At 50.3% G+C, this 14,770-nt stretch overlaps 1 protein-coding gene across 3 annotated transcripts in view; it reads right to left on the bottom strand.

Annotated features, from left to right (window-relative positions):
- Window positions 1-14,770, bottom strand: part of CNTFR (ciliary neurotrophic factor receptor) — a 199,097-nt gene that overhangs the window by 145,153 nt on the left and 39,174 nt on the right. For all 3 annotated transcript variants that reach the window (XM_033085742.2, XM_033085744.2, XM_033085745.2), the window contains one exon: window positions 3,070-3,174. In XM_033085742.2, the coding sequence (XP_032941633.1) occupies window positions 3,070-3,174 (105 nt within the window). The remainder of the gene's footprint in view (window positions 1-3,069; window positions 3,175-14,770) is intronic.

The raw sequence follows: 14,770 nt of genomic DNA, 5'->3' as shown, positions 1-14,770 counted from the left end.
GGTTTAAGAAAGTCAATATAAACAAGATATATCATAGCTGCACAAGAAGCTGAGAAGTTGTATTTCTATTTATGCTGCTACTGGCACTCCCACCGCTGGCTCAGTGTCCTGCTGTGGTCCCACATCACTGCTTCTCCAGCAGGAAAGTTGAGGGAAGGGGCTCCCTCCGCTGCTGCAGTTCATCACCCCACTGGTTTTGCCAGGACAGCTCAGTGGTGGGGCTGGCTGGGGTTGGATAGATCTGAAGAGTGTCACCACTGCACCTTGCGCCCTGTGTGCAGCAGGAGGGTGGCAGGAGGACACAGGGACCGGTGGCAGTGGCCAGGCTGACTCCCACAGAATGGAGCTTGTCCCTTAGGCCTCTGTCCTCACAGGCTCACGCACAAATTGGCTCAGCTCTCCGGGGATCCTCCAGGCAGTGCTGAGACAATCCTCTGGGATGTGTTTCTCAGGCTGGTGCTGCTGCAGAACTGCAGTGGCCTGACCTCTACAAACTCATCCCCAGGGATGTGACAAGTTGGTTCCCTCCCACAGACACATCTGCCATGTGCCCACCATTCCTCTTGCAGCATCATGGCACAACTTGGGAGGGGCCTCGCACAGATCACTTTGCCACCCCTCTGCCCCACTCAGCTCTACTGCAGGGCTCTACAAAGCATATCCAGAATTTTTCTCTTCCTTTTTTATTATAGTGAGTCACGTAACATGCCTTATAAACCAGACCTAAATCATGTCTGCCTCTCCCCAGATCCCACGTAATATGTCAGCCATTAAACATGCAATTATCCTGCATTTACAAATCCATGAGAGGCTCTCATCCCCTCATGGGCAGGAGTGCTCAGATCCCTGCAGTGGAGCCTGTCCTAATGAGCCACCAGGAAGTGGATCCCACTGGAACTGACCACATCCATTTCCCAGCCTCCATGAGGCATAAAACCCCGTTTCCTGGTTTCCACCCTATGCCTCAGAGGGTGAAGAATAAAGTTTGCATTTGGATAAGAAAGAGTTGTCTGTACACCCTTGGTCAACAGGGAGAAGTTCCCAGGCTGTGGGATGCCCAGCTCCAGACATCCTTCTGCCCCAAACCCATCCAGGCATGGGAAAACAGGTCTGCCTGCAACACAGGAAGCAGAAACTAGCTTTCTACCTTTTCTACACAGCTAAAACTTGTGCCAATGCCTGCCACACATCCCACCAAATCCTTTGGGAGCAAACCCAGGAGAGGAAGCCAGTGATGCAGGGCAGAGATCGGCAGCTGACGCATCAATGCTGGCAGGAGCACCAGCCTGCTGATGCTTCTCCAACCCCCTTCCCATCTCTCTGCCAGGCTCAAGCTCCTCCAGCAGCACATCATCTGGGCTGGGCTCTTACTCCTCCGCTGCCACGCACAAGCAGGCATCAGGGGACATATAATTCCACAAATCCAAGGAAGAAACAAGCAGCATTAACTGGTAGCACATGTGTATGGAGACCCCTCAAACTCCTTTTTCCCTTGCTCCCATCTGCTCTGCTCTGGGCCTCTAAATCCAATTCAGCAGTGCTCAGAGCTTGTACCAAAGCTGCGACACATTTGTCAGATCCCTGACTAGACCCATGGCTAATTTTACAACGCTAATTTATCTCACCATATTATATCGCTTTCATTTCATCCCCCCAGGATCCCATTACTGCCAGTGTACCTTGTAGCCAGCATGTAACAGTAATTGGTATTATTAGCGACGTACCCTGCTCTATTTGCAGAGCTGCAAGGAGTCCCGTGGGTGGGCTGATCTACCTCAAGGATGGGGAGGGAAGGAGTCCTTGTTCCATGCTGCTCCACAGACGCCACCAAGGAGCAACACCAAGGGCAGGGGTTTGCTCTGCAGAGCATCTCCACACGCCCAGACCCCAGCCCACTCCCCACTGTGGGTCTATCAGGTGATGCCCACCCAGGGGTTCCTTAACCTTGACCTTTTTATTCCAGGACAAACAATCAAGTGTGCACACAGGGAGCATTTCTGTCCTTGCTTGTGGCTCAAAGGATAAAGGACTCTGCTTATCCAGGGTTAAAGGGGCTGCGGAACTCTGGGAAGCATGATGGGGATAGAGGGGGTAGAGGGCAGGGAAGCTGCACAGGGAAAATTCATCATTCATGCTATTTTGGTCAACAGTTTATCCTCTTTGGTGTAAGCTATTGCTTTCTAGGACCAACATAATTAAAGCCGTGCAGTTCTCACTAAGTGAGAGGCTGCACTAGTCAAACGGTGACAATTCCCACTTAAGATGTCCTTGTCTGGCATTTGGAGACTTGTTAAATTTTAATTCATCATTTTCCTTTCTCAGGCACAGCACCAGCAAGCACTGGGCTTCCCCAGCATGGCTCTGCAGGGTCTGCATCCCCAGGTGGAGCAGCTCCGTCTCCAGGCTCCTTCCCTGCTCCACCATGGCTCAAAGAACACGACCCCAAAACCCCTCCTCAAACAGCACTGTGTTACCACAGCCCCAGACTGAGCACACATGAACAGGCCTCAAAGATGGGGCAGCCCCTTGCCCATGGCTGCTGCTGTGGTGGTCTCCTAAGGGGATGCTTTACTGTTCAAGTAAAGCCCATGCACCTCATCCCTGGTGCTGCAGCCCGCCAGGGCAGGAAAGCAAAAAACCACCCAGCAGACCTGAGAGCTGTGCCTGTCTGCAAGAGGGGGCACCTCACCTCCACCACAACGCTTGGCTGGGTGGCACTTACCTGCTCCAGAGGGGTTCAGCCACAACAGCTCTGCGACTGTTGCTGGACTGTGAACCTCTGAGTTGCCCAAAGGGCCTGAAAGAGGGAGAGCTATCCATGGCCAGACCATAATACGGGCATTTTCCAGGCTGTTTATCCACACTGGCCCCTCCACATCCTAAATAACCATCCTCAGCATCTGCCTTATTTGCACAGCAGCTAAAAGGCTGCTCACAAGCCAGGAGCAACCTTTTGTCATACTTTATTAAACACCACCATCCTCACGAGAAGATATGTGTCCTGCGCTCCCACAAAGCACACCAACTCAAGACAAGCCAGGTGAGCAAGGTTTTTAACCCACGTCTTACCTCTCCACCAGTCCAGAGTCCTTGGGGCGTCCCCAATTTCTCATAAACGTCTGGGCAATTCTTCTGGCTGCTTGTCCAACCCTCGCTGCTCAGATCTGGGATTGTCTTCAACAAAACAGAAGAGACAACCTGTCAGATTACCAGGTGAAGCTCTGCCATTGCTTCAGGTTTAGCAAACGACCAGGGCAGGGGGCATCTGTTTCCCAGCCCTGACAGCTGGGGGTAACCGGTGCAAACATGAACCTAGTTGGAATAAGAGCCCTCCCACAAGAGCGTCACAGTCCAGCCCCAAAGAACGTATTTGCTTAATTATTTTGATTCAGAGACATGAAATGGGAGAGGGGGGAGAAAGACCCCAGCAGCTTGGGGCATCTCTGATCTCCTTTAAAGACAGACAGCGGTGCTTCCCTGACAGAACAGCACAGCAGCACCACACTGCCAGCCCAGCACCAGCGCGTTCACCCGTGAGGTCTTGGCTGCCTGAGCCCTACCCCTGAAAAGCCTCACACGTGTTAAACAGTGCAGGGAGAGGCCAGTCCGACTGAATCTGGGGTTGTGAAGAGGAAAGCATGTCTGTAGAGCTTTGCAGCACAGGCATCGAGGGATGGAAACGGGAGGAGGACTCTCTGTGCTGCGTCTGACACGCTGCCTGTGAGATGGAGTCAGAGGCATTAGTGTAACCAGTGGTGCCCTCCTTGCAGCAGGAAATACGCTTTTTGTGTTAGACAAACAAATTATCAGTCAAGATCTGTGCTCATTATCCAGCTCTTGTGGCGGAGGTTGTGTTGCTCCCCCCACTTATTTTTAAATGCTTTGAAGAGGGAAAAAAAAAAAAAAGAAGTCTTATGGCTCTGCATTATTAAAAATGAAAAATAGGAGCCAAAACCCACTGGCAGAAGGAAAGTCTGGGACTCACTCCTGCAGAGATTCTTTCCCAAGGGTGACAGTGACTCCAAGCCTGGAACACCACAGGCTTTAATTAGCACCCAACCCTCAGCTGATGAGCTTTGCCAGAGTTCCTCCCAGGACCTCATGCAAAGCCTGGAGAAGCCAATGGGAGGATGCTGCAGAAACCCAAACTACAACCCCCCATCTACCTCCTGCCTGCCTAGAAAGCCTAAATAAATAAATAACCACTCCCTGAAACTACACTGGGCGTCTGATGGAGAAACCCTCATTTGCAAAGTGCTTGGAAATAATTACAAAATTTTCTCAGAGTTTACAAGGAGGGAAGCAGACTGTTTGTCATGCCAGCAGCCACGATGTGCAGCAATTTATCACACTTGTCAGGTGTCAGCCACCAAGAAATTTAACTCCAGCTGCCCCAAACCCAGCACCCACAATGCCCATCACTCAAAGGCTGCCCTGCCAAGCACCCCTGAGCTGAGGAGTGACTGGCAAAGAGGGGAGAGGGCTGTTCCCCACCAAGTCTCCTCTCACCCTGCAATGCCAATGTTACTTCTTGGTTATTTTTTGGAAATATTTTTGGTTGTGGGTGTTGGGTTTTTTCTCTACCCAGAGATGAAGTAGAACAGGAAAGCAGACAGGTAACAGCAAGAGATGAGGCTTATTTATCATTACTGGCCAGAGACCCTCTGGGCCCTAATTCCAGCTTGGCAGGGACCTGAGAAGAGAGATTTGGCATAGCACTGAGTACCCTTAGGGAGGGAGCGCATTATGAAGGGTACAAAGTGTAAAATCCCAGTGCCTTTTCTGAGAGACATCTCTGAAACCTATGGAAAGGACTGATATTCCCTGTGTGCCACCTCTGTGCCCTGTGCTGAGTCAGATGAACCAGCCCTGCCACAGGTCCTGCAGCCCAGCTTTCCACATGAAAGTCATGGCATGACTTGCTTTTTAGGGGTTTCAAATTGAGGTCAAACTGGATTTCGGAGGAACTCAGCACGTGCAAAATGTCACCAGCTGAAGGACCTGATTCAAGGCAGGAGTTACTGCTGAACCAGAGGGAAAATCTGTGAGCTGTGCTTCCCTATAATCAAGGGACAGCCTTGTGGGCTGTCCCACAGCTCAGATGAGCTCACATAAGGAGCAAATGTCATCAACCACAGAGCAGGGACAAGTCCTGAGTCAGGATCTTGCAGGAGGGCTTGAGTCACTACTGACCTCACCCTGCATCACCAGCACTTGAGGCCTCCTCAGCCATGGTTAGGGCACTTCAACAGTGTGACACCTTAAACAGGTCCTTGCCAAATGGTGGAGGAAGCCCAGCACTCACGGCATGCTGTATGTCCCACATGATGCATCTGCAAGGGCTAATGGATAACTCAGCCACTTGCTTAATAAAAATAAAAAATAAAAAAGTTCCAAACACACAGCATTTGCCAAAAATCTTTCTCTCCAGCACAAGCTGGGGCTACGCTGATGATCAGGGATCCATTAATTTTACTTGCACCAACAGAAGGGGCCCAGCATTTCCCAGCAGTGAGGCATCCCGGGCACAGGATTTGCAGTGCTGAGTGCTCACGGCAGAGCAGTTCCTGCTGCAGGAAGCTCCCTGCACATGCTGTGGGTAACACACCCACACAGCCTCGTGGCTTGGCGTGGGGAAGGTGGATTTTTGTGGCATCAGCAACAAGCAGAACCCTGATGCCTGGCTCAGAACCTTCCCCCAAAACTATCAAGCCCAGTCTCACAGCACAAAGACATTGGAATTTCTTCAGCACAACTGCAAGAATTTTGTGCTTTTTTTTTTTTTTTTTATTTTTAACTGTGGATAAACTAATGCCTTCCTCCCTCCCCGTCCCCCCAACCCTGTCCTGAGAGCAGCTTAAAACTTTCTTTGCTAAAATTTTCCAAAAAAAATTCAGCCGGAGGCAGAGACATGTGAAGTTTCAGTCCAAATGGTTAAAGGCTGGCGTAGTTTCAAGCAACTGAAGACAGGGGCTTATAATCAGAAGTGTCAGGCAGCCTTAATTATATTATTTCCTGAAGGAAATAGTTTTCCCTGCCGAAGTCCAGGAGTTATTAAAAAAAGTTGACCTCACTGGAACCAATCAAGATGGAGACAAGAAGCCTGTGATGGATTCTTAAGGCAGGCATGTTCATGCATCTGTATTTTCAGGGGTCCAGGATTTTAGGACAGGTGTTCCCAGACAAGCCTGGCTTTGCAACAGCTGAGAGCCAGGACCCAGGATGTGGAGCTCTCTCCCATCCATCCTCATGGAGTGCCCTGGGCCGGGGCACATGGGAGCCCCATGCACTTGGGGAGGGTTCTTGTCTGTGCCCAGATCAATTGCCTCGCCAAGGCGAGCAAGGAAAAACAGCCGGATGCTTTGTAGCTGTCAGGAGCACACAGGCTTTTTGTCTGTGTCTTCCTCTGTGCCCATAAATAAAAGTGACAGCAACTTTATTTAGGACTTCTTCCAGTTAACAGGGGATGGAAGAAAAGCGAAAAATTAAATCGTAGCTCAGCAGAGGCAGAGGGGGAAGGTCCTGGAGGCACAGCCACTGTTTCAGCAGCCTGAGGTGGTGGCAGCCCTCACTCTCCAAAATCAGCACATCCTCAATCCCCATCAGTGCACCCCTCTCCCTTGCCCTTCTGGGCACAGAAGCCCCAATCCAAATCCCAATCCCAATGCCAATCCCAATCCCACATCGCAGGCTCTGCCTGCTGCTGCCCATCCACCCACCAGTGCAAGATGAGAACTTCAACCATCTGGAGTGAGTCAAGGTGGGATAACCATGTCCCCTAATGTCCTAAAAGACACTGAAACAACCCCCATATAATCCAGAGGAGAAAGTCACCTGTTCCCTGCATGTATCCAAAGGTTGTACTTGTAGAACCAGCAGCTGCCCTAAAAGGCAGCTCAGTGTTATGTCGCTCAGTATGGCTGAGCAGGGAGTGCAGCATCTCCACCAGCATCCACTACCACAGAAAGTCTTGTCTGCTTGGCTATAACCTTCAAGGAGTATTTTGCAACTGAGGAAAGACCCCCTTTCTATAAAAAGCATGAGAAGAGACTCAAAGAGGAGGAAAGGAGAAGAGGGCTGAGCACCCTGCAGACCCAGCCCCAGCAATGCCTCAGCACAGGGAGCATAGCCAGGGTTTGAGCTTCTCAGCTCCCTGCAGCATCTCCCAGCAGCATAGCACCTCGTGTCTCTCAATGGTACTGCAACACACTGATAACACAAGCTCTGTTCCAACCTTCATCCTGCTTGCACGAGTGCTGAGCCAGAATTATGCCACAAGCCAAAATCCAGTTCCCACAGGGACTGTATGATTGTGCCAGTTCCCAGGTGCTTAAAGGCTTGACTGCAGCTCGTCGGGAGTGATGCCATGTGCTCGCACAAACACAAAACCTCAAGGCAAGTGTGTAGGAAAAGAACCCCCTCGCAATATAGGGGATGAGCCCACCCTATGCAGAAAGGTTTAGGGTGGAAGTTGTGTGCAGGTCCCGAGGGAGAGAGGCTGCCAGTGACCTCATGGGTTTCTTCCACTGCTGCCCTCTCCGCTGCCATGAGTCAGAGATTAATGACAGGCCATTTGTCAGCACCGGTGGCATCATTGCCAATCTCATTTCTGAGCAGACATCTGACCTTGCTTGCCTCCCCGAGACCCGTGTTACCGCATGGCTCCAGCAGCCTCCTGACAGCTCCCGGGGGAAGCAACACAAGGCAGGGAACTGGGCTGTGACAGCTTGATCCTGAGTCAGAATGCACAGACACACAGCTCAGGATGAGCAGTGAGTGTTTGTCAGCTTGTCCCACTGCCCTACCCTCCTCCCAGATGGCACCTGAGAAAGGGTCTCTCTTACCAAGCACTGGGTGTGGTTTTGGAGAAGGGAGATCTTATGCCCAAAGAGGAGGGCATAGGCAAAGCCAGCCTTGCCTGAAACTCTGGGAGGAAGAGGAAAGAGAGTGTGGGGGACACATGATCTTTTTCCCAAGCTTGCAGCATCTGTGTCTGCCCACACTATCCGGGCAGCTGAAGGGATCAGTGTACAGTTCCAGCTGTGGCACCCAGAGCTTCTCCAGTCAGCCATGGATCAGACTGAATCTTAACCCAGATCTCACTCAGTGAGGAGACCAGGTAAAATCCAGACACAGGTCCACCCTGCATTCCTGACCAGGACTTGTACGCATGTTTTGAAGTGTAGATGACCCGTGGTCCAGCCACAGGGTCCAGCACTCCTCTGCCCCAAACCAGACCGTGTTGTCACTGTACAAGTCCACAATGTGACTGTCACTTGGTCACCACACACAGTTCTGGTCCTCAAAGAAAAGGAGTAGCGAGACGAGGCACAGGGGAAGGGGAACAAAGCATCTTCTGCACCCAAGCACATCTGGGAAGAAGGAGGAGGCAGGGCTTACTTAGATATAGCACCTTGGGTTAGACACTGCGTTGGCCAAGACATAACATCCACACTGCTCCCTACGGAACAACAGAAAACACATTATTTCCAGAGGAGCAGAGAAAATTCGAGAACAGGTCTTCTGACAAGTGCTGGTCCTGATGCAAGGTTTGCCTCCACACAACCCTCAGCCTTAGACAGCCAGATGCATCCCCACCAGGAGGGATGAAACAACCACCAACACAGCTCTTCTGTGCCAAGTCAAGCCAGTCCCAGCTCTTATGCTTCTCAGAAGAAGAACAAATTAAAATGATGTGGGACTGAGAAAAGACCCACTTGGTTGAGATGAAGAAATCAGCGCCATTAAACGTCATTAGAATAATATGCCCAGAAAGCTTCATAAAAGGAGATACCATATGATTGAATGCTCTCCAGACCCTCATTTTACACAGACCCAAAACATCAGCCCAGAGACTCTTTTAACAGCCAGCTCTCACAACAATCAGGTTTTAGGTTTTGTTTTGTGATTTGTTGGGTTTTTTTTCCTGAGGAGCTCTTGGGTCTGCAATTGAAACTACAATTCCTTTAGTTCCTGGGGTGGGAGGGGGAGAAAAGAAAAATCATTTTTCATTAAGCTGAAGCAAACGGCATTTTTGCTTGTCAAATATATTTGACACAACTCTGACAGACTTGACCAGACATATAAATAAAAGATTTAAATCCTTCTGCTTCAGAGCTTAAGAAAAACCTGCTGTCAGTCCAGTGCTAGTACAAGCTCTTTCCTACATGTCACGCTCCCTGGGGGTTGCCAGCACCATCCTGGCACTGATGCTGGGACAGAGGGCAAGTACCAACCACAGCAGCCTTTTCATGCAAGTAAAACCACCGCAGCCTGTGTTGTCCCTCTGCAGGCTGCTCTCTCGGAGACGGGATCAGCCTCCCCTGGCTCAAGCAGCACACAGCCGGCTCCAGCAGCAGGGAGGTGAGCAGCATCGATCCCTTCCCTCTCCTGCCACCATCCATATCTGGTAGCAGCATCGACCAGCAGCACTGGATGCTGCATTTCCTTGGCCACCTGGGCTGTGCACCAGCCACCACCGAGCCTCCTTCGCCATCCGTCGTGTCAGCGAGGCAGCCACAGATGCTGTGACAAGACACAGAGCAGTGTCGGAGCCCATTTCGAAATCCTTCTATCCTATTCAAGCCAGAGAGGCTTATGTGTATGGATTTATACTGTTTGCCCCAATATTTAGCTACTGAGCTGACTAATCTGCGTGCAAGAAAAACCGTGGTGGCTCAGAGACTGAGCAATCTACATCATTCATCATTTAGATTAGCTATTGTCTTAATCCTCTTTAAACTACTGTATAATACATAAGGGAATGGATGTCCTGTATGTTCAGGATATGCAGAAAAAAACCCCAGGCTGAAGCTCAGAAACTTGGACAGAAGTGAGAATGACAAATCCTACCAAGCCACAGAAAGAAAAGGAAACTTGTTGCAACCCCTGACAGATGGTTTAACTTCTTGTTCTCTTCACTCCAGTAGCCTTTAATTATTTCCTAGCCAGCTTCCCAATTACTTCCTAGGCAGCTTGCTGAAGTTCTTCTGCCCTCTCCCTTCATCACCCCATGATGAACTGTGGGCCCCCTCCTGCAGCAGCCCATGCCACGAGGTCTTGCTGCTGCCCCAAGGATGTGCCCCAGGAGCTGGGACACCCCACTCCAGCATCGGCTCTGGCCGTGCTGCTCTCAGAAGGGCAATGGCTCTGCCCAGCCCAGTGCCACGCTCTGGGCCATGCCTGGCAAACAGGCAGGCTCAGGTTAAGGATTAAAGCCTTGCTTGGCTATCCAGGATCATGCCATGAATTGCTGCAGCACCCGGCTGGAGGATGAGCAAAACCAGGTTTCTTTATGGCAACAGCGAAGAGTTATGGGGCAGAGGGAGGGACTGCAACAAGGCAATGGCAAACAAGGCTTTAGTTCACTGCCTGCTGGAGCTGAGGGAACTAATAAACAGACAGATGAGCTAAATTGTCTTCTGAACCTCTGTATCAGTATTCACATTACAGAGCCTGCTTCCAGCAATTCCAGCGTATTAATAATAAATGCTACATAATTACAGCAGACTTGCTTTGTCCTCTCTTTCTGTTTACTGTCAATGTCTCTTTAACCCTTTGCAGCCCACAGCTGGCTCTCCACTGGCACCTGACCCCCCACAGATGGCACAGCCCTGGGATCACTGATGGGTGTCTCTCCCAGCTCCCTCCTGGGCTGGTTGGGATGCAAGGGGAGGTGAAGGAAAGCTCAAGTGCTGCCACCACTCAGTAGGGATCACTTTCTACCTGTCAGAGCCCTGACAATGTTGCTGCAGGGCATGAAAAAGGTGTATTTGAGGCCTCAGGAGCACCCCCAGGCTGGGATGAGTTGGAGACCGTGCAAACAGCATCTCCAATGCACAGTTGTAACAAGTCACCGAGAATCTCTTAACAGCAAAGAGGGTTTATGGCCTCTCCTGGTTGTAATCCCCTCCAGACTTGCAGCTGGATCTGCCTTCCTGACACATGTTTTTGAGGTATCCCTACCCCAGCTCATTGGGACCCTTCCTGCTGCACCCATGGTCCTCGGGCTGGCAGTGGTAACAACCACCTGGGATGCAAACACACACTGCTGGGAGCTGGAAGTGGGCTCTGGAGCAGTCCCTGAAGGACAAGTCTGGCACCTAGGCAGGGAAGAGCAATTTTTGGATAATCGAGCTTCAAACCAAACTCCTGTGTTTGAACAGTGGCCATATCCCTCATCCTCAGCAGCACCACAGCCCCACACAGCTGCTCTTCCCAAGTCTCCTTCCTCACAGGCAAGCTGTGTCAAAATGCCTGCCCTGTCTGATAATTTCATGAGCTGATCCAAATGAGAGTTAAAGACCCTCTGGCACTTTTCCCCTGAATTTTCGAAGTGTTTCATCCAGCATAGCTACAAACTGAACTCTGGAGCCTGCATTACTTCCCACAGGACTCTTGGTAAGTATTTCTTCCCCAGTTCCAAGCAAAAAGCCTCAAAACTCTGAAGAAATGCCCACACTAACAGTGCAATAGCAGTTTTTATCTGAGCACAGGTTTAATTTGCACCTTTCAGGCTAGCTGTCTCTTTTCCAGCCTTGCAGGGAGGCTGCCATGGCTCCTAACATGGCTTCAATAAGAGAACAAATACCTCAAATGGGATTTCTGCAAGAAGCCAGCATGCAAAACAAAGTATGCCTGCCTTCCAGTGCAAATTAACTCAGCTTCTGACCCGACTGCAGACCTCTCCAGACAGGAGACCCACTGGACAGCAAATGAATGCCAAACAACTCAGATGCAAATCTCTCCCTGCACAGAGAGCCTCAAATGCTAAGAGAACACTTGGCTCAAATAGCTGGGCACTGAAAAGCCTTGAAATGGAAAAACAAAAACGACTTAAATCCAGTTACATCACTCACACAGGGAAAGAGAGGCTGGAGTGACATAACAACACCTATCCCTCAGACATCATATCTCCCACTCCACCTGGGACATGCAGAGCATCCCCCATCCTGCCATCCATCCTTTTCCAGTGGTTCCCACAGCTGCATTCATCCACTTTGCATTTTCTATGCCATCTCTCCTCTGCCAGGTGAAGCACAGAATATTCTTTTTTGTCCCTGTACACAGATATTTTTTGATTTCTCAGAGAATGAAACAGCAACTGGTCATCCCAGAATAGTTACTAAAGAAAAAGGAAGACAGCATTTCTGTCCTAAAGTGAGGCTCCAAGAAAAGTGAGAGGGACAGATGGTGCAAGGCCTGGGAGCAAGACACAAAGGCAGGAGGGCTCTGGACCACTTACATGAATCGTGCATGCCAGAGAAGGATGGAGGAGAATGGGGATTGGGAAGAAATGGGATCGTCATCATTACATCCAGCTCTTCCTTGCAGGACAGTACCAGGAAGACTACTTGGATAGCAGCACAGTATATAGTTAAAGCCAGCAGATCTCCCCAGGGCACAAGGAAGGGCAACCTTGTCCCTGCTGGGTGGCCCTGGGTTGGTTGTATCTCTGCTGTCTCTCTTCACTCACTGCCACTTTTGGCAAGGCAGCTCCAATTTCTACATGGCAGAGACCTGTGTACAGGGCACTCAGCAGGCTGGAGTGCCCCCACACCATCACAGGATGGCACAACCAGCCAAGCAGCAATCCATATGGACAGGAAGGGAAACCCACAAAGACCTGCAAGGAAGATGGCATATGCCAGCCCCAGAAAGGAAGATCCCGAGCTGGACTGGGACACGTGCAGCCTGTGCTGCTGGAGGAGCTCCCGGTGGCAGACGGAATCCTCAGCCCTGCCAGCCCCTCGCAGCACCCGCCAGACACATGGGCAGCCCTCAGCCCTGCTGAGGTGCCTGTCACAGAAAGATTGCAGGGGTGGAAGTGCCTGGGCTGATCTCTGCTCAGTGATCAATGTTTGCCCCGGGATTACCAGCCAGCACTCATAGATGCAAATACAGAAAAGCATTAGCATTCTGAGGTCCCAGACTCATCTCCAGGACAGCCTGCATCCCAAACCCCTGCTAGGCTGTTTCCCTGCTTTCTAACAACACCCATGTCCAAACACACCCCCCAAATCTCAGGATGCTGCTCCGCAGTTGATGACAGCACGTTGCAGGCTGTGTGAGCCTCCTGCGTCAGCCCCCTCCGCAAGCCATTTAGAAAAGAGACAGCAAGTTATTAATTACAAATTAAGCTGCTAATTGATACTAAGCTCTGTTAGCTCTAGGGGAAACAGAGGCAGAGCTGTGCCCCTCACACCACGGTTCACTGACTGCGAGTGCAATATGGGGGGCCTGAGCTCCCCAGAAGAGCTGCTGAGGGCACACTCACACCACTTCCAGCTTGAGCTGCACGCCTCAGCCCAGACATCTCTTAATACTTCACTTCCTCCACCCCTGACCTGCCTCCAAGCACTGTGACAACCAAAAGTTCGAACACCCTCTCCCAGCCGACAGTCAGACCCCAGTGCAAACCCAGCACCCACAAGTGCCAGCGATTGCCTCCATCAGACTTTTTGTACAACGCACTAATTAGGAGTGACAGCCCCAGGCCTGGCCCCAAATAAAGACTTCCTCTCTTGGAGGGGATGAGCAGTTTTGCTATCACCACAGCCCAGTGGCAATTCAAGGTCTGTACAAAAAGCTCCAGGTTTGTCTGGTCCTGTGTGGACTCCTGCATCTTGCAGGGAATAAGGAGATGAAACAATGCAAGAACAAGCCCATGCCAGACAGGAAGAATTGTGCCATCTGAAATCCTAGAACTTAAGAAATCCCTCCTGCCACAAGTTCCTCAGCTCTGCCTTCTGGAAAGCTAAGAACACAGTGCAGAATTACCTCCTCTCTTAACAGGTAACAGGTAATAGGTAATAAAATAATAACGTTAGTAAATAATGAATAAGAGGCAGTAAAATTTTAAATTTGCCTCACCTTTGAAGCACATGGGCAGTTCTTCTCTTGCAAGAGAAGTTCAGCACTTGCCCACTTCGGACAGACCTGCCTTGTCCAGGGGCTCTGCTGGAGCAGGACCAGTTCAGCTGGGTTTGGCAATCAAGCAGCTGATGCCAAGGTTTCCATCCATCCATCCATCCACTCTCGCACTGCCCTTCTCCTCTGGCAGCTCAATTAAGCCTAACGAATTACATCCAGCACAAGTCATGAGCAAACACAGGAAGACTTGGCGACCGCAGTGCTGTGCAAGCAGAAGGTGAATAAATAAAATTGACTCAAGTTGATAGAAGATGCCAATTTGGTGGTAGAGAATCTGTAGTGAAGCATCTGTTTGGGTGACTTTGGCTCAAAAGGGGACAAAACAAAAATGACACAAAAACTAGCTCTACCTTTAAAGGGAAAAACTCCAGAGAAGTTTTGTACTATTTCAACATCTGAGTTTTAGACCAACACAAAAAAAAAAAAAAAAAAAAAAAAAAAAGAGAAGAGAGAGAAAAGAAGCAAAAGAAGCAAGTATTTGTCATTTAGGATCAGAGTTATAGAACACTGCAGCCTGACCCAGATCTCAGCTTAATGCCATGCAGGGGGCATGAGACCAGCCATCTTAGGTACAGACACTCTGCAGGGCCGAGCATCTCAAAGATGGGACTTTCACCCATCTCCTATTCCTGTTGCAGTGTTTGACATGGGGACAAGATAATTCTCATTGCCTGACTGGCTGACCCCAAATTGGGCTGTGGTCTGCTGCCCTGTCCCTTGGTGCTTACAAAAAACACTCCTGCCTCTCCATACCCATCGAGGAGTTCGAGATTGCCATGACATCCCTCAACATCCTGCTTCACCTTCCCTTCCCTGGGCTGCACAGAACCACTGCTCC

This window comes from Catharus ustulatus, chromosome Z (assembly GCF_009819885.2).
Source record: "Catharus ustulatus isolate bCatUst1 chromosome Z, bCatUst1.pri.v2, whole genome shotgun sequence".
NCBI classification, from domain to species: domain Eukaryota; kingdom Metazoa; phylum Chordata; class Aves; order Passeriformes; family Turdidae; genus Catharus; species Catharus ustulatus.
The sequence above is the reverse complement of the archived record's forward strand: the minus strand, read 5'-3'. Positions and strand labels throughout refer to the sequence as shown.